The sequence below is a fragment of the Chanodichthys erythropterus genome, chromosome 10 (assembly GCF_024489055.1).
Source record: "Chanodichthys erythropterus isolate Z2021 chromosome 10, ASM2448905v1, whole genome shotgun sequence".
Classification (NCBI taxonomy): domain Eukaryota; kingdom Metazoa; phylum Chordata; class Actinopteri; order Cypriniformes; family Xenocyprididae; genus Chanodichthys; species Chanodichthys erythropterus.
The window spans coordinates 55,118,967-55,139,977 of NC_090230.1; the positions used below are offsets into that span (position 1 = coordinate 55,118,967).

General features: G+C 39.6%; 1 protein-coding gene across 1 annotated transcript in view; it reads right to left on the reverse strand.

Annotated features, from left to right (window-relative positions):
* Positions 1-21,011, reverse strand: part of adamts6 (ADAM metallopeptidase with thrombospondin type 1 motif, 6) — a 96,705-nt gene that overhangs the window by 39,904 nt on the left and 35,790 nt on the right. Inside the window, exons 11-13 of the mRNA XM_067395681.1 lie at positions 14,206-14,313; positions 10,881-11,026; positions 2,463-2,526 (exon numbers count right to left, since the gene is read on the reverse strand). Of these exons, the coding sequence (XP_067251782.1) occupies positions 2,463-2,526; positions 10,881-11,026; positions 14,206-14,313 (318 nt within the window). The remainder of the gene's footprint in view (positions 1-2,462; positions 2,527-10,880; positions 11,027-14,205; positions 14,314-21,011) is intronic.

Here is a 21,011-nt window from a genome sequence, read left to right on the forward strand (position 1 = left end):
AGTGTCGGCATTCAACACCAAATCGAAGTTACTATTGAAACCTCCGTTTCCTGATGGAGGGAATGGGACAGTGTGTCCCTCCTGCCACAAGGCTGAACGACCCGCTGAATGGCCAGAACACACTCTCAGTGCCTCAGCAAAAATCTGAGTAAGTTGATGCACGCCAGCTCCTTTTATACCTGTATGTCTGGGGGAGTGGCAAATGCAAATTCCACTCTCCAATTCTCACTGGCCTTTTCTGAAGTATCAGAGGTGTTTGGGGCTCCCAAGTGTGACCCCTAACGTCAGCATTTGAGACCACGTCTTGTTCCCTCCATCAGGGAAATAACATTACAATAATAACTGAGACGGTAGTCACAGGGATATAGCACACATATTACCATTCAAAAAAAAAAAAAAAAATAAATTAATAATTTTATTCAGCAAGGATGCATTAAATATATCAAAAGTGACAGTAAAGAATTTTACATGGGTACAAAAGATTTCTATTTCAAATAAATGCTGTTCTTTTGAACTTTCTATTCATCAAAGAATCCTGAGAAAAAAAAAGTATCATGGTTTCCACAAAAATATGAAGCAGCACAACTGTTTTTAACATAGACAATAATAAGAAATGTTTCTTGAGCATCAGTTCAGCGTATTAGAATGATTTCTGAAGGATCATATGACACTGAAGACTGGAGTAATGATGCTGAATAAATTAGAGCACAGGAATAAATTACATTTTAATTAATTATAAAATACTACCATATTACTATTTTACTGTATTTAAACTTTTGAATGGTAATGTGTAGTGTGTGTGTGTGTATATATATATATATATATATATATATATATATATATAGTGAAAGTGAAGTGATGTTCCATACTGCACCCCTTTCACCTCTGCATTTCACTCATCCAAGTGCACACACTGTGAATACACGCCCGGAACAGTGGGCAGCCATTTTTGGGGTTTGGGGTTTCGTGTCTTGCTCAAAGTTGTGGGTAATGAGAGTGGAAGAGAGTGTTCTTCATTCACTACTCCCACACACAACTGCCCTATTAAGTTTTTAAGTTATATATATGCTTTTAGAATATTATTCTTCATAAAAAAACATTTCTTACTGAATTGACTCATTTGTGGATAAAAAATGATCACTTTATTGGCAAATTTGTCTTTTTGCCTCTTGTAATTACAAAAAAATCCCCTCTCTAAAAAAATGTATGTGCATTTTGTGTAGAACTCACATTGTTATTTAAACATTATTGCCCTAAATCCAATTAAACTTTAATACGCGACTCAACTTGGCCTCTTTCCATTGCAGCATTGTTATTAACCCTAGTCTCCATGTAAACTGGGGATCATGGAGTCAGCAGTGAGTGAAGGGGTGCGGATTAGCTCATTGTTTTGAAAAGTAGAACAAATGATAGCAGACCTTTGCTTGGTACTGAACAATGGCCGTGGCTGGAACCAGAGCCACAGGGGGGCCATATCCTAAATGACTTAATAATTTCAAAGCCACAGCCATAATAAATCCAGACGTTGGAATGCCCCACATAAACATGCCAGAGAGTGGTCTTCAACCCTTGGTTGTCTCCTTCAAAAAGCTTCATTTGAATTCCAAAAGGTCAAAGAACTAATTACATTACATCTGTTATGGGGTTGTTGTTTTATAAGCGCCAAACCAGCGCCGGGATGATGTCTAAAGCTCCCAAAATCTGATCAAATGTCACCAATAATCCACAACACGTTGTGTTGGACAACACGGTTTCATTTTCAGTGCTTGGGGGGTGCTGTTTGTTTTCCAAAGTACACATTTGTTACTTGTGCTTAACTGTTATTTTTAAGATTTGTGGTAGAAAGGACGCCTAACAAGCTAAATTTTCACCTTAAAGACCACATAAAGTTCTGTGGTGACGTATATTCCCTTGAATCAGGAAGTCTGGATGGGCATTATTGAAAGGCTTGCCCCCTTTTTCCATTTTTTTAAATAGTTACCATCATAAACCATGATTAGCTGCTTGCTGGTCAGTTGCAGGGGGAGGGATTCATTCTAGAGAGCATACGAAAACATTTTTAAAATGAAGTATAACACTATTCACCAGAAGAGAAAAGGCACATATCTGTGAAGTGAATTTTGTCATTTTTAGATTTAAACTATATTCTGAAAAAAAACTCAAAACTAAGACACATGAGCACTAAAGCCATAAAACTTTTTTTTAATGATTAAAACAATTTCTAAGAAAAAAAAAAGGCATCCTGAAGTAGACGAAGAGGGGAAATGTGAATTTTAACTTTTGCTTACCGTAATCCATTTTTAAAGAACAATATTTTTTCATTTTAAATGTAAATTTATGGATTATGCAGCTAATACTGGGTAATTCTAAATGTTCTAAAAGCTAAAATGTTCCAAAAAAAAAAAAATCCTAAGCATAAACCAAAATTATTCAGATTAGAGACAAAGAAAAAAAAAACTCACATCAGTGTTGCACGATCTGTAGCGCTTCCTCTCTCCGAGACAGTACTTCCCTCCGCCTGTTGGCCTGAAAGGTTTGAATAAAAAAGACTCATGAGGTACCATCATGAGAGACAAGGAATCTATGTAAAAATGCATCCACACACCATTCCAATCAACAACGGACAGCATCTGTACTGCATTTGCAAGAAGAAAGGCAAATGGTCCAGTAACCTCAATTTCAACATGCACCTCACTCGCAGCACTCACACGCAAGCACATTTTTCCAGATTGAAGTTTAATGTCCTAAACATCAGATTGGGTCATCAGATTACAAACATAAGCCATCTTTCAGATCTGGCTTGACTTTGCTCTTCTGTGCTGATCTCAGATCAGTTTAAAGGTAATGTGTGTCATTTTTTTTTTTTTCAACATTAAAATACTTCTTACTATCCCACTTCAACGTACAAAGACAAATTTAAGTAAGCCATTCATAGGTTGACTTCCCATAGAGAGAAAACACTGGTGTTTTCAAAACATTGCTCTGTTTGAAGGAGCAACCCGAATTAGCCAATGACCAATGACCTGAGTTTGGGGCGGAGCTATCACTAATAAGCTGTTTAGCTGGGTGTGAATTTAAAAAAAAAAGTTAAGTTAAGCACAAACTCATTCACAAGCTCATTTCATTGGGCAAATCAATCATGCAGTCACCTGTCAAGAAAAGTTCAGACTTTAGAAAAATCACAAATGGATCAGACTGCGATAAACAGTAATCTATCAGAATGTGCTGCTACCAACACCATACTAAGGTTAAGGTAAAGGTTAGGGGTTAGCATTTGTTTCAGCATTGTGTAGGTAATCAGCACTATGATTGACACAACAAATGCCTTTCTAAACTACCCTAAGGCTGTCTGATTAATTTTGGTGTGAATTATCAATGGACCCATAAAATTATTTGACCCCTACCATAAAATGCATTTTTGTAATGTCACCCATAATCACTAAATGACCTGTATATTGTAGTACAATGTCTGTAATGCCCCCTTTTGACTGCTGTTGTGTGGTAAATTTGACCAACAGTTACCACACTTATATACATGTACATGTTATTATCAAGCCGGAGAACTTTCAAAATCACAATCATTAGCTCCCTCAACAGGATGTTAGCCATTTTGGATTTAATGTGGATTTTTTTGAAAGTCGCAGGCTCTGGATTTTTAAATACTCCTCCAAGAAGTTTTATGATTTCATGTGATTCACAAACTTAGTCAACTGCATGCTAAGACATTGAAGATGCTGCATTGCGAACAGATTTTTTATATCCTCAACAGTTTTACCATGATATATAAAAAAATGAATGGCAAAAAAGTGAAATGGGAAGAGTCTCATATCTAAGTACATTGTCACATAGATGTGACGTTTGTGGGTCACGTTTACAGCACCACCAGCTGGCAGCAGGAAGTGTGGCACTTAAAACAGACTTTGAAATAATCCTCTTATATTTACCAATTTTGTCCGTTGTTTCTCTAGAGCCCGTCATCGATGATTGCAGCTATATTATATATTTGCTATTCTGCTCTGTGCCAATAGGAGTGCAATAATTATGATCTTCATATTTAAAGGGTTAGTTCACCCAAAAATGAAATTTCTGTCATTAAGTACTCACTCTCATGTCGTTCCAGACTTTAGTTCATCTTTGGAACACCAATTACGATATTTTTTATGAAATCCAAGAGGTTTCTGAACAACGCATACGCAGCATTGTCATTGCACCTTTCAAGGCCCAGTAAGGTAGTAAAGACATTGTTAAAATAGTCAATGTAACTACAGTGTTTCTTAATGACAGAAATTTCATTTTGGGGTGAACTAACCTTTTAAATATATCCAACCTCGACTCTGTCATTTAACTGGATCTTACATGTTACAAAGTTGAATCAGAAAAAGGATCTTTCAGCCAAAATCACTGATATATCATGCTAAACACAATGTGTAATTCATTTCAGCCTTACATGGAGTTCCATTGTTCAAGAGCAAGATGCCCCTCAGGCCAGTGATTTCCAATTCTATAAACAATAATCCCCATAATTAATAACCGGGCCCCTAATAAGCCCCTCGAGTATCCACGTATTCTATCAAGGTTGACTTCAGTTCCATAAATGGAAATTCAGAAAACTCCTCAACCCACAAGAAAATATGAAAAGCACTTTCCATTTGTGTTTGTTTGACAGAGAGCTCAAGACATTTGTACTATCTCCAGTGTCTGTTCAGGTTGTTATGACCAGCAGGGCAATATGCACTTTTTCTCATTGCCTTATAAATACTTAATGTATGTATCCAGGTCTCTCTCAGTGAACGGCTAAGCTGTTTGGCCATTTCTCAGCAGGTTATTTTAACCCATGAGGGCAGCGTCATGAGGTTTGCCAAGACTTAGGTGATCCTGGCCATCTTCCTCTGCCTCCCTCCGTGCCGTCTGGCACCAAGAGTGGCTGGTTGCGTTGTTTTCTCAGGGCCCGCTCTTAATGAATGCTTTCCAGGGCAGCTTGGCTTGAAGTGCTTGGGTTTCCTTTCTCTCGGGTAGCCAGGTTTTAAGGGCCGATCATCTTACACAGGTGTTACATATTACACCGGCCACACTCCCGCCACTGTCTGCAGCAAGAGTGTGAGGATAGACATTTCCGCAACCGCTGGGAATGAAACCTAAACTCCATCTACATCCAAACCTATTTTGAGCTCCTGTGGCTACCTATGAAAAGTTTGGAGAAATTGGCAAGAACAAAAATGGCAAAAGTCGAAAGTAAAATAATTTTGGAGCAACAAATATCAATTATATTTGCTTAACAAAATTAAGTAAGGGTTCTCTCAACATTGCAACATTTAATATTTTAGAAAAATATTAAAAACATTTTTAATACAGTGCCTGGGATTGTTACACCTTTTCTGCAGCTGAAATGCACAACCGGTCGTAATTACGTTTTTTTTTTTTTATGTTTTTTTATGTTTTTGAAATAAGTCATATATGCTAACCAAGGCTGAATTTATTTGATCAAAAATACAGCAAAAGATTAATATTGTAAAATATTATTACAATATAAATAACTGTTTTCTATTTAAAAAATATTTTAAAATGTAATTTATTCCTGTGTGTCACAGATCCCTTGTCTCCAGAACTCCAATTCCCATGATCATTCTGTTCTCTACACCTGCACTCACTTCCCTTGTCATCTCCCCTTCATCACAGATCATCTTCACCTGGACCTCCTCATCAGCACGCCCCATATAATGGACTCACTCCCTTCACTCCCTGTCGGTTCTTTGTTGTGGTTTATGTGTGTATCGTGTATACTCTCCTGCGTTCTCCATTAAAACCCTGTATAGTGGATGTCCGTTTAAGTCTTGTCTCTCCTGCACTACACACCGGTAACAGAAGAACCGACCCATACTGACAGGACTTCCACTATTCAAGGATGGGTGTTCTACTGACTCCCGTGCATCCTGAATCTCTAAAGGCGGATGAAAGACTTTGCTGTTTGCGGCAGGGTGGCAGGCCGTTGGAGAGGTATGTGGAGGAGTTTTTGGAGGTTTCCAATTTGGTGAGCTGGACTGATGCCTGTATTAACGTTGTGTTTCTGATGGGACTGGACCGGGACGTAATTCGTTATAACGAACCAGCCTGTAATTTCTCCTTAGTCGATTCTCTAAATTTAATTCTCTCCTTAAATGGTTCTAACTTTGAAGTCAGTAAAATTCAAAAGAACCAGAGTCCCAGTCCAGCCCCATCAGCAACGTATCAGGCATCGCCAGCTCACCTCACCCAGAACCCTGCACATACCGCTTCAACGGTCCTGCCTACTCCTGGCCGCCAGTCGCCGCCGTCGAGCCCTCTGCTCCAGCCGCCGTCGAGCCCTCTGCTCCAGCCGCCGTCGAGCCCTCTGCTCCAGCCGCCGTCGAGCCCTCTGCTCCAGCCGCCGCCGAGCCCTCTGCTCCAGCCGCCGCCGAGCCCTCTGCTCCAGCCGCCGCCGAGCCCTCTGCTCCAGCCGCCGCCGAGCCCTCTGCTCCAGCCGCCGCCGAGCCCTCTGCTCCAGCCGCCGCCGAGCCCTCAGCTCCAGCCGCCGCCGAGCCCTCAAGGCGGCAAGTATCCGTGGGTGGGATTCAAGGAGCTCCATGGCCATCCCTTACTAATTTTATTGTAATTTGACTGTCTCTGGTGAGACTTATCTCAAAAACAAACATTAAGCATTAAATAACATTAAGTAATTAATTATTCCAGACTTGACTGGTAGCAGTTAGCAGATTATCATCAGTTGGCAGATTATCATCACTCAATTGCTGGCTGTCTAAGTGGTGTCCGCAGAATAATATAGGTTTCATAGACAATTGGAAAAGTTTTTGGGGCAGACCTGACCTGTTTAAAAGATATTCATCCCTCTTGGGATTGTGCTGCTCTTCTCTCTAGTAATATGGCACCATAGTCTTAGAGCTGAAACATGACAAACTGGGGCCCAGGTCAGGAAGCAGACAGACTGGCTAAACTGACCATCTGCTAGCTGTCTCACATCACAGAAGTCAGATAAATCCCAACACATAGAAACTCTTTCACCTAGATATTATCACATAGAGACTGTGTTTGTACCCCGAATTAGTAAAAACAAAAAACTTCCAAACCCATTTAAGGGTAAAAATGTAATTGATGTTCAACAAATAAAAAAAACAGATAATACTGATAAACAAATGATAAAGCTTGGGATATTGAATACTAGGTCCCTTTCTTCAAAAGCACTTATTGTAAATTATATTATCACAGACAATAATCTAGATGTGCTGTGTTTGACAGAAACCTGGTTAAAACCAGACAATTGCATTACTTTAAATGAGTCTAGCCCTCAAGGTTACGATTATCGACACAATCCTCGTCAGAAAAGGCAAAGGGAAGGTGTTGCTGTAATTTATAGTAATATTTACAGTATTACTCAAAAGTCTTTCAAATATAATTCCTTTGAAATGATGGTGATTTATGTAACATTATGTAAGTTGACATTTGTGCTGTCTACTGTATACAGGCCACCAGGACGCCATACAGACTTTATCAAAGAATTTGCTGATTTTCTAACAGAGTTAGTACTAGCTGCGGATAAAGTCCTTGTTGTTGGTGATTTTAATATCCATGTAGATAATGAAAAAGACGCATTGGGATTGGCATTTATAGACATTCTAAACTCTATTGGAGTTAGACAACATGTGTCAGGACCCACTCATTGTCGTAATCATACTTTAGATCTAATATTGTCAAGGCTGCTAAACTGCCTCCCTGCCACAAATATGGTAGAACCATCACTTCTACCACTAAAGATTGCTTTATAAATAAACTTCCTGATCAGTTTCATCACCTTAGTATACCAGACAGCTTAGAAGACCTCGATGTTGCAACAGAAACTATTGACTCTGTCGTTTCCAGCACATTAGACTCAGTTGCTCCTTTGTGCTTAAAAAAGATTAAGAAAATGAATCCAACGCCGTGGTACAACAAGCACACTCTGGCCCTTAAGGGAGCAGCCAGAAAAATGGAGCACAGCTGGAAGAAAACAAAACTAGAAGTTTTTCACATTTCGTGGAGAGAGAGAATGATTGAATACAGAAAGGCATTAAAAACTGCTAGATCTGCCTATTTTTCAAATCTTTTAGAAGAAAATAAACACAACCCTAGGTATTTATTTGATAAAGTGGCTAAATTAATAAGAAATAAAGCTTGATCCTCTGATGTTACCAAACAGCACAGCAGTAGTGACTTTATGAACTTCTTTACTTGCAAGACTGACAATGTTAGAGAGAAAATTATAACCATGCAACCGTCTACTACAGTATCGCGTCAGACAGTGCACTGTAGTGTCCCTGAGGAAAAATTTAATTCATTCGCTGCTTTAGGAGAGGATGAATTGTCTAAACTTGTTAAATCATCAAAATCAACAACATGTATGTTAGACCCTATACCGACTAAGCTATTAAAAGAGATGCTTCCAGAGGTCATAGATCCTCTTCTTAATATTCATCTTTATTACTAGGATACATACCAAAAACTTTTGAGGTGGCTATTATTAAACCTCTTATTAAAAAATCACAACTTGATCCTAGAGAATTAGTTAATTACAGGCCGATCTCAAATCTTCCTTTTCTGTCAAAAATACTAGAAAACGCAGTATCATCACAACTATGTTCCTTTTTAGAAATAAATGGTATCTGTGAGGTTGTATCTCTCCATTAGTGTTACTGGATCTTAGTGCTGCATTTGACACTATCGATCACAACATTCTTTTAAATAGACTCGAAAATTATTTTGGCATTAGTGGAATTGCATTGTCATGGTTCAAATCATACTTAACCGACCGTTATCAGTTTGTAGTAGTAAACGAAAAGATGTCATATCGATCACAAGTTCAATATGGAGTACCGCAAGGCTCAGTACTAGGACTGTTGCTTTTCACTCTGTACATGCTACACCTGGGACATATCATTAGGAACCATGGTGTTAGTTTTCACTGTAACGCTGATGATACTCAGCTCTATATTTCTTCGAGCCCCGACAAATCTTACCAATTCACAAAATTAACGGAATGCATAGCTGATATAAAAATTGGATGACCAGTAATTTTCTACAACTAAATTCAGAAAAAAACAGAGATTCTAATTTTTGGACCAAAAACTTCTTCACGTAATAAACTAGAATACTGTCTAACACTTGATGGCTGCTCTGTTAAGTCTTTGTTGTCAGTTAGGAACCTGGGTGTGCTCTTTGATACCAATCTTTCATTTGAAGGCCATGTTTCTAGCATCTGTAAAACCGCATTTTTCCATCTTAAAATATCTAAACTACGACATATGCTCTCAATGACAAATGCAAAACAGTTAGTTCATGCATTCATGACCTCAAGGTTAGATTACTGTAACGCTCTACTGGGTGGTTGTACAAAATGCAGCAGCTAGAGTTCTTACTAGAACTAGGAAGTATAACCATATTAGCCCAGTTCTGTCAACACTGCATTGGCTTCCTATTAAACATCATATAGATTTTAAAATCTTGCTAATTACTTACAAAGCACTAAATGGTTTAGCTCCCCAGTACCTGAGTGAGCTCTTAATGCATTATAGTCCTTCACGTCTATTGTGATCTCAGAATTCAGGCCAGTTGATAATACCTAGAATATCAAAATCAACCGCAGGCAGTAGATCCTTCTCCTATTTGGCGCCTAAACTCTGGAACAATCTTCCTAGCAGACTAGACTAAAAACGCATCTCTTTAACCTGGCATACACATAACACATTTTCAATTTATGTTTTCAAATCCATTAAAGGATTGTTAGGCTGCATAAATTAGATCAGCCGGAACCGGGAACACTTCCTATAACACCAGATGTACTCGTTACATCAGAAGAAGAATGGCATCTACACTAATATTAGTCTCTATGTTTATCCCAAGGTTTACCGTAGTCAGCCGGATCTGGGCCGTATCCAGGTGAGATTGAGGACCTGCACCTTGACATGACCACAACGCAGCCCTGAAGTGTCAGCAGAGATTGAGTCAACTAGATCATCCACTGTGAAGGCCTCATCGACACGACAGCCAGTGGCACAGTTCCTCAACAAACTGTCCATACCGGCGTGATAAATATGATCCTTGACTGGATGGAACTAGAATAAATACTTTGACTGTTGCGATCCCATCGGACTTATGATAGCTGCCTGAATCATAATAATGCGCTGTTCGCCAGAGGAGAACTAGTCCCCCGACTAAGCCTGGTTTCTCCCAAGGTTTTTTTCTCCATTTTAACACCTGTTTGCCACCTGATGTCACCTGTTGGAGTTTCGGTTCCTTGCTGCTGTTGCCTTTAGCTTGCTTAGTTGGGGACACTTGACATTTGATATTCAACAGTGTTTTGATCTGCCTGCACTGACACTACTGTATGTGAACTGAACTGAGCTGGATGATGACATCACTGTTTACTCCAGTGCTGATGTACAGTAGATAAATTAATTAAATTAATAACTATTAATTCTTACATCGGAAAGCAGCTTTCTGTTGGCCAACACATCTAATTTACATTACCAACTTGAACCCTTTGCAAAATCTTTTTTTTTTCTGCAAAACCCTTTGAAAAAAGTTTTTCGCCCTAAGGTGAAATTCAAGATCATTGATTCCTAATGAAATGACTGGATTTTGCCTGGACAAAAAAAAAAAACACGACCACCAAAATCACCAAATAAAGGTAAATGTGACCACACCTTAACAGTATGTCTCAACTTAAGATGTGTAATCAATCTAGTTTTGATTTGTGCACATCTTTGTTATAAAGGTTATAAAGGTGAGACAGTAATCAGACTAGTGTGAGCAGTAGAGAGATGGACTAAATAGGGACCTGTTCAGCTTTGTTCTGGCTTACTTTGCCTACTTACGCTGGGCTGTCACAATGTCTCATGGACGATGAGACGCCACCACCGCAGGTACGACTGCACTCGCCCCAGGTTGTCCAAGGTCCCCAGCTTCCGTCCACGCTCTGCGGCCATGTCCCAAACGCCACACATTCACCCTGATAACACCACTAACACAGAGATATGGAGAAATTAGTTCTTCTAAAATCTTCTCCCCGTCATAGTTCTAAAATCTATTGAAACCATAGGCACTGATTTATGTTTTTGTCGGTGGGTGCTCAGACCCCTAACCACCCACAACTGCCATCACGTCTTTCTCTCTTTTTTTTTTATTGGAAACTCACATACATTAACCAAGCCAAATGTAAATGCATCTTTATTCAACTCTGTTACGATAAGCAATTTATAACTAAGCTAAGAATGTAATACAAACACATACGCAAGAAAATTATGTTTTATTAACAAAGTTCGGGAGGAGCACGTTCAAATGATCTTTCCAATCAGCACGAGAGGAGGCCTATATATATATATATATATATATATATATATATATATATATATATCTATATATATATATATATATATATATATATATATATATGGCTGACTCACCTATCTTACTTAATAGTTTTCTGCATCCCTCCGCCACCCCGGCTGCTTCCTATCATAGCCAGGGATATGGGGGGAATACTTTGGGTTTGGACCAAATTCAGAGCTCGGAGGCCTCCTCTCGGAAAGCACGCCAAATACATATACTCTTTTAATCTTATTATTTGTAAGTGTAAACTTGTGAAAGCTCCTTAAAACATTTTAAGATGTTCATTACTCAATAATTAATTATACTTGGTGTTAGTTTTTGAAGAGTGCCGTCTTTTTCTCAGTGCGATGAATTTATTGTTATTCTTGTCTTGTGAAAAAAAACAAAAAAACAAACAGACTGCAAATACATTACCAACCAAACAAAAACATATTCTTTTCATGAGTGTTGTTGTAAGTCACTGATACCTGATAATTTTGCAATTAATTACTGAAAATGCAATTCATCATCGTGCAAAAAAAACCCCAGAAAGCACAAGCGTTCCCAAATCTCAGTTGATTTCTTGATTGGTTACAATTAGAATATGGGAATATCTCATAATTTTACATGGGCGGTTGGCCATTTCCAAGGGTGCTGGATCCCCCAAACACCCACAGGATTGGCGTCTATGATGAACACTGCATTTCAATAGAAAAATTCTACTGAATACAAATTTCAATACAAAATCTACTGAAATTATGTTCATGCATATTCAGACTGGTGCATCATGATTGTTATGACATTTAGGTCAATGACAAGATTTTTTTTGTCCTATCTACTAATTTTTTCAAAAATACATTAAAGATGTCAGGGTGATACTGTACAACTGCTGCCGTGTGTCAAGATACAGTAATTAAGTCAGAGAAATCTCCTGGCTAAATCTTGTTTTGTGTAAACAGCGTCTTCACCTACTGTCCCTAATCTGAATCTTCTCCAGAATAAAAACAGACTCAAGGATTTATAATGCTTCAGGACCACATGGAATCTTCTCAGCACTCGACCTCATAATCCATCCAACCCAGGGGACATGAGGACAACGATTGGAGACGCTGGAAACTGTCGTCACTGTGCAACTGTGTCAGTAGGTTAAGTTCTGTCTCTTTCTAACTCTCTCCCTCTGTCTGGATGGTATGTTCGTGTTCTCAGACTCTATTTCTTTCTCTCGTCCACAGACAGGAAGAACTTGGCAAGGGAAAGGCTGTGTCCTCAGCTACCAGTGTCTGAAATCAGGGTAGTGTGCTAAGACACTAGCAGGCAGGTCCAAAATAACCTCTTAAAGAATGTCTTATCTAACAGACGCTCTGTTCTGAAGCCTAGATCTGTTCTGAAACCTAACCAGAAAATTGACGGCACCCATTGACTGCCATAATGTTTTTTTTTTTCTTACTATGGAAGTCAATGGGTGCTGTCAACTGTCTGGTTACCAACATTCTTTAAAATATCTTCTTTTGTATTCAGAAGAAAGAAACTCACACAGGTTTGGAACAACATGAGGATGAGTAAATGATGACAACATTTTCATTTTTGTGTGAATTATCCCTTTAAGGTAGGTTCATATGCATACTTTGAAGGCTGTTTAAAAGTATGCAGCATGATTACGCTACTTAATACACAGCATCACATTTATCCTTCATGGAGTTCCATACTGCATTGTGACTCAAATATATAAACATATACATACATAATTGGATTTTTAAATGTATTAAATAAAATAATGTATTTTTGATTCATATTTTAAATTGTGTTCATTTAATTTTAAATAAAAAAAATGAATACACAAATTGTTTATTATAATTTATGGAACTGATTCAAGAGTCAGCAAATTTTTAATAATCTGCCCAGTGGACACGATTGTCGGCCGATGCAGATTAAAACAAAATGGCTGGTTATTGGTTGGTTTATTGGCTAGGATCTCACCAAAAGTAAATTATATATCACTATTACACATATTATTTATTACTAAAGAATAGTGATTTTTTTATTTTATAAATAAAATAATAATATGCACTGATAAATCAGGGCATTTATTAAGAAAGCAAATAGAGTTAATTTTTATTTCATGTTGTCACATCACATGAAAAAAAGTGGAAGAGAGTCCTAAATGGCAGAATAGCTGGCTTTCTGGCATTGTGCTTCCTGTAGTGTTCAACAGCCATTCTTTACGATGTGACAAATTCATTATCAGTGCTGATGGTGGAAAGCACATTCAGTAGCATGTGTGGTCACCTCTTTTTCTCTGCCTTTCCATTTCTCATCTTTCTGGAGCTGGCAGGGCCTCCACTCCATTACATGCTGGGTAAGAAATGGCTGACATTCGTATTCCTTTGATGCTGACCCAGCCAGGGGCAGACATAAGTACGCCACCCGCTAAAAAAAAACAGCGGCTCAACCTGGGGCTCGCTGCTTGTCCAAGACAACGCACAAGAGCTTGGCAGTAAATAGATCCACTGAGCGAATGGTAACAAAGATCGACAGCTCATGGTCCTCTTCCATTCTTCTTCTTGAGCCATCCTACGCGTGAGGACAATGGCCACCATAATCTTTGTTAAAACTTTCTCTCTAACCTGGACCGGCAGAAATGTGAACTGATGACCCAAACGCTGTGTGCATGAGTGAACACTGGGAATGGGCATTCTTATTCCCATATCTGGTACAATGAGAGCAGGGTTAGACACCACACCCAGAGCCATGAGGAGTCTGTTTCCCACTACCTGCCATTTCATAACCTTTCCCATTGCATAAAGTTTTTTCCTTCATGGCACAGTGACTTACCCCCTTTTCAATGGTGCTGGTCTGGCACAGCGTTCCTTCTGCAGCGGGTATACTGTTGGTGACACAGCGATTACTTTTGCTAAGGCACCAGAGCTCTCTACACACTTCCTAGGAAAGAAGGCAAAAGCAAGTTGGTCAGAATATATCAATTTCCAAGAGAGGTAACAAAAAATGGACACAAGACCAGCATTGTGAAGTGAGCTAGTTTCCCCAGCAGGCTTTTTAGAGACACAATGAAATTGTTTCTTTCTTGCATTGACATATTTCCTATTGAAACAAGATGTTTGGGTGGGGCATACTGAAAGGATACTCCCCCTTTTAATAGCAAATAGGCTGTAGTTACGTCACTTCTACATAAACATGCTACTTGCTAGGCAGTTTTCATGGAGGAGACATAATCATTCTAAAAAGAATTTGATTAGACAAAATCTAATTTGAAAAAGAAAAAAAAAGATTGTACGTTATGCGGCAAGACACTGCATGCAAAAACAGTTCACTTTTAAAGTGGAACTCAATACTGCGTCTTGGATTGACGCTATGGGGAATGCCATCAGTGTGACAAGTGTCTGAAGCATGTGTGCAAATACGACAATTTCATTGGCCAACGACAGTCTAGGACATCATTTCCAGATCACCCATGAGTATAAGAAGGCACCTGCAATGTACATCATCAGCATTTCAGGAAGTGTGTGCATAGGTGGCCCAGGTTTTTTGACACTTGAGGACACACACAATCAATATGTTTGGTGTTAAGGGGTAGAGCATGTGCAATCATTTCTGAATGTGGCCGTTGTGAGAAATTTGCAATAAGGAAGGCCCTTCAGTAGCAGAGGCACAATGGAGGTTGGAGGGCAGAGGATCATGGGTTGAGCTGGCTGAGGAATTTGAATAAGGTATGACTCTTTCACATTCTTCAGTAATCGGTTCGAGCAATCTGTTGCATCGATATGTGCCGACTCTTAAGTGGGCGAGTATACTGCTTGTATTGAGCCCTTTCAGCCTGCCAGCCCCACATGCAAGGAATTGTTGGATTTTATGGCACGTGCCACTACTAGATTTAATTCAGCCCGCATCTATCCTTTCCAATATTCAAATGTTTCGAATGTGGGGGGATTGCACAAAGAGGATATTTGAGGATGCCTCCTGTTAAAGATACATCCTCTTTGAAGGCTCCAACCCTGCCGTCTAGGCCACTACAGGCCACATTGTATTTAGATGGCAGTGCGTATGCAGCAGCGGGTCAGGCCAGTGGTGCCATGCATATGATGACGTGTTGCAGGCATACCAGGCGGATTCGCTGAGAGATTTGGATCAGGAGCAGAGACTGTCTCATGAAGTGATTGCTGAGTTGCGCTGCACCACGGGTCTGGCCCTCGGAGTCACCAAACAAACAGCCGCTTCTATTGGTCAGTTGCCCAAAACCTCTAGGGATTCAGGCCCATCACAGTATGATGACTGGATGCATGGCCAGCAGGAGAGTGTGGCCACTCGTGCACCTCCTCTGAGGAGTGGAGCACAGAGGAGGCGAGACACTGGAATGAAAAGACAAGACCTGAGGGAAGTGTTCCTCCTCCTTCCCCTTCCAACCCTCCCCCTGAAATAAGGCCTTTGCTCTCCTTTGAGTACCTTACTCAATGTGGATGCAGGGTGAACTAGTATTGTAGGGCATTATCCCCCCTGCTTAGTTTGCTTCCCTCATCAACTACTGTTGGGTTTTAACTAGAGAATTGACTCTCTAGTTGACCCATGTAGTAGACAATGCTAAGAAGTTGAGGATGTTTGATGTCATTTACTATTGTTTGTTCTAATTTAATCAAGTGTGGGCTGTAGCAGGTCTTAGATGAGTGCCTTAACCAAGAGGGTCAGGCTGCCTCCCTCGGTGTCTCCCTCTGAGGTCTTTAAGTAGGGTTAGCTCACTGGTGACTCCCTTGAGGTGGGCCTCTTAGGTATCCTGAGGCCCCCTATGGAAGGGCAGCAGTATCAAAGGTTGTAGCTGCTTAGGTAACACACACACACACACACACACACACACACACACAGGCAGGCTCCCTTTGGGAACTGCTCTTTACGGTTAAGCAAAGAATGGAACCCTCCCAAACTGCCTAAGGTTTTAAAGAAAGGTCCTCCGTTCCCCGTTGGAATCTTAGCTGATCCATGTAGAACCTAACAAGTTAAGGTAATGTGCCTTATAGCATCCCTTCTTGTTATTGGGCACCTTTTTGAGTACTGGGAGTCTTTGGATCCTGGATAAGTCCAGGCAGGGTGAGAGCACTTTTCCCTGATTGCTTTGGGGTAGTAGAGCCGAAGCTCCCCTGTGGTTCCCTAGGGGTCGAGTTTTTAGGTCAAGGATAGTGAGAAACTATTTTTTTTGCTGTTAACGTATATGCTCCGCCTGGATGTAGTGGTGGGTCAAGGTCACAGTTTAAAATGTTCTTCCCAGGCAAGTATTCTCTATGGGTTTTGTCAAAGAAATTCAAATAGCTAAACCTTAAAGCTCTGCTCTTGTACCTCATGTGGCTAATACCTGGCCCACAAGGAAGGGAGGAAGGTTGTAAAGGCCAGGACTTTCTTTGTCCCACAGAACAGAAACATGGGTAATGGCAGAGGGAATATTACCAATTGACATACTTGTTTTTATCCATAATAAGGGTTGTCAATAGATTAAAAATTTGAATTGCGATTAATCGCACACTTTTGTTGCGATACAGAACAGGACCACATCGTGATGCCAAAAAAAGAGAACATAATCCAACAACCTTGACCTGACTGCAGATACCTACGACAATACACGGACCCATTCAGAATTACTAAACACAGCAACATACACATGACAAATCAAAATATTATCCTGAATGTGTGTGGAAACAATGTGAATGTACTGAAATGTGTGACATTTACATAAATACAATGTGTGATCAGTGCATCGAGAGTGCACATTCATATAATGGACTGTATGTCACCACAATTATATTTACCTTGATTGCAATCCTCATCAATCAAAACTTTACTAGCAAGACGCTGGTTTGCTTTATCTAGCCTAGAAACACTGCCATACAGCAGTGGTATGTTTTGACATTCCATAGGGTGATGCATGAGGGCTAGCACTCTTTAGAAACAATCTTAGAATATGACAGAGCTTGTGCTTTAAAGCATAACACACACTGGAATGAATAATTAAATGAAAATGCAACGTGAGTCGCTATTCTCTCTGCCATTTCTGATGTAATCAACAAGGTTTTCTTTACGTTAGCACTGTTTGGACTGATTTTTTGAATGAATTTGCTTACAAGATCATTGGACTGAAAAATGTCCCAGAGTTAAGCAGCTTAAAATGATCTAATCGCAGAGAAGCAAAATCAGGTTAAAGGGTTAGAATTGAAATTTCCATCTACCAGGGTCACAGGTGCTTGCGCCATTGTAGATGCTCAGTGTGATAATCTCTCAACTTTTAAGATCATCTTACTGCATGACGTAAATTACATGCCACAGTTTCATGTGCTTCAGTACTTAAATGCATTATTTGCGTTAGATTATTTTAACATATTAAGGATTTTGAATTGCATGCGTTAATGCGTTAACGTTGACGGCACTACCCATTATAAAATTTGACACATTTACCGATCTAAAACTGCTTCTCAGGGGGCTTTCACACTGGCAGTTTAGTTCGAAACAGGGCACGGTTCACATGAAAAATCACTAATGTGAAAGCTGTCATGCGAACCCGGGTGTGCACAGGGGTACTGAACCCGAGACAACCTGAAGCCTTAGTTCAGTTGCACTCGAACTGTGCCACGGTTCCCGTGAATATGAAAGCAACATGGACTCAAGTGCGCACTTGTTCAGGAAGTAAAGTAACTTGCGCAAGCGTTTTAGCCGATTATAATATATTTACTAAAATAAAAAACATTATGATAGTGTTGATGATGTACCTGGGAATCGAGCAGGTGTGAGACTGCAGTGTATTCACGCTTTGCAAGTGCAAACAGAATGGTAAATAAATTGTAATCAGCTGTCTCCTCAAAATAGTCTGTTTGCAAGCAGCGGAAAACCATCTACATACGACGCATATACAGTAAACTCAAGTGTCGTTTACTCTGCTGCACACAATGGCACCAAATAAAAAATAAATAAAAATTTACTGACCCGCGTTCTGTTTTCTATCATGCGCCGTGCATGTCTGTGATGACGTAAGATGAATGGAAATGCACCAGGGTTCGATAGAATCAATTTGAGTGTGAAACCAGACCGGGGGGCACCGGGAACAATCGCGCCCGGGCTCGGACCACGGCAAACGAGCCCAGTGTGAAAGCCCCCTCAGTAAGTGGTGCTTCATGGACATGGACCTACTCTTGCCTGCAAAATTGAGCCAAAGTTTTGCTAAAGTGACCGCACCATAAGTATCTAAGCTTTATTAGATGTTTTGGTACTCATCTAGTCTCAGAATCAGTAGGACTCCCTCAAAGTTACATAACAAGCTTTGCACATAACAGCTGGAAATGGGACAAAATAATTACTCTAAGTATCAGCATAAAACTTGAAATTGTCAGGATAAATAAGCTAAAACTCCTTTTTAAGTAGCTGACAACTGTACCAAAGGACTAGAAGTTATAATATAGGAGGATATAATGCTCTCCGTATATTACAAGTGTAGCTTTGTAGAACTCTGCATTATATTTCCCAATAAAGTGCACTAGATCCCTTTAAAGCTTGAACTTCACAGGATTTACAGGACAGAGAAGTGCCCCCATGAAAAAGACTTATGATAGTGAGTACCGCCACTGACCTCAGGTCAGTAAATAAGACTCAGCTGCCCAGCCCATCCAGATTAAATAAAGCAGCAAACTGCCACTCTCAGGTTGCAAAAGCTCCACTTCTGCAGCTGGTTTTAATAAGGTTTCCTGCTGGCCCATTCAAGATGCTCATACTGAGAAGGGGTAGGCTTGACCAGCAAGACTCGGGCACTGATGGGCTTAAGCTGGGAGTGCAGGGTAGCATAAAAATTGGCCTACTTCACTAAGACCAAAGTAATTACTATCAAACTGCTTTAGAATTTCTAGAGCCACTTCTATCTATCTATCTATCTATCTATCTATCTATCTATCTATCTATCTATCTATCTATCTATCTATCTATCTATCTATCTATCTATCTATCTATCTATCTATCTATCTATCTATCTATCTATCTATCTATCTATCTATCTATCTATCTATCTATCTATCTATCTACATTATCTAACTGCCTGTCTGTCTGTCTATCTATATCTGCCTGTCTGCCAATCCATCTGTCTGTTTTTCTACAGAATGTTAACAGAATGTTCTACAGAATGTTTCTACAGATTAAAATTAGATGGCATTCTAGTAAAACTGTACCAAAAAACGTAAAATTGACTAACATCTCTGTATATGACAGCTGAGTCAGGCGCAAGATGTAATGTAATATCACGCATATGCTGTGCGTATATCTGATTAATCACATATGTTTATGATGTTTGAGTTCATTAATCACCCATGCAAAAAGGTAAAATAGTCATAATAATCAGTTGAAGGTGAATAAGTGAGGAAATTTGGATGACGTCAGCACAAACATTGTCACAAGTTCACTCGTACAGATAACCAAACACAGGATAACACCAAAATACCATTAAAGTCCAGGCTCAATATGACCCAGTCACGTTGAAATCACTGAATCCCCTTTACCATACTAGGTGCGCTCACTGCCACTAAATATTTTCTTTTATGATGTTCCCATATTCCATGGTGATAATCTCCACATATGCAATGCTCATTAATTGATGGTTTAATAAACAGAAGGATAAAGTTTAATGCCTCCCACATCCTCCCTAGTCACTAGATCCAAACACCTCTGATCTGAAGCAAAATAGAGTAAGAAATAGATTAAGAGATAGATTAAGAAATAGAAAGACCCTAGAGTTTTTTTCCCCCCCTTGAAGCATGGGGTAAAATTCCACTCCACACCATTTAAGATGTGTATGAAAGCATTCCAGGAAGGATTGAAGACAAAAGGTGATCGTGCACCTTATTAGGTCTTTGATATTAATATATTTTTAGGCTTCAAATTTTTTGTCCACCCCCTGGGTGTGTGTTTATCTCTCCGTAACAGTTTTTCCAAACCAAATTCAAACCTCTGGTCTGCTGGTGTGGTTATAATTCTCCAAAGGCATGTATTAAACAGATGGTTGGCAGAAAAAAATAAGATTGTCAGAATCCACTAACACTACACGCTGTATTAAACTTGAGCCAAGGGAATGCAAGACTTTTTTTTCTTTACATGACCGTCTTCCATGCTGATCTATACCACAGTTATGAGCTTAAGAGAGAAATTATAGGGTTCTCTTTTTGGCGTGCATTCATCCACTGTCGGATATATCTCTCAATGAAACAAAAGAACTCTGTAATCTCGGGTAATTTAATTCTTTTCTGGTGTAGAAAGCAAAGCCGCATATTTGTACTAAGCAGAGCGCCATCTCTTATTGATCATTAATTTTCCTGGCTTCATTCAAGCCCTTTTTTCTCCCTGTGTCAGTTTATTTGCTTAAGTTTGTTATTCTTTGGGTAAAATCATTATCATTTCCAAAAGTCTGGGGATTCGGCAGGAAAAGAAACAAACCTCAAGTATGGACTTTCTCTGAAAGAAATGTGGCTCGACTTCAAACGGTCTTTGGCAAAGCTTGTTTCAGGTGCTGATAAAACAACCATCTTTAATTTCGACAACATGAATGGCATCATGTGACATACAACAAGAGAGTATCAACTTGGCAGCCTCACTTCTAGCCCTCAAAGGAA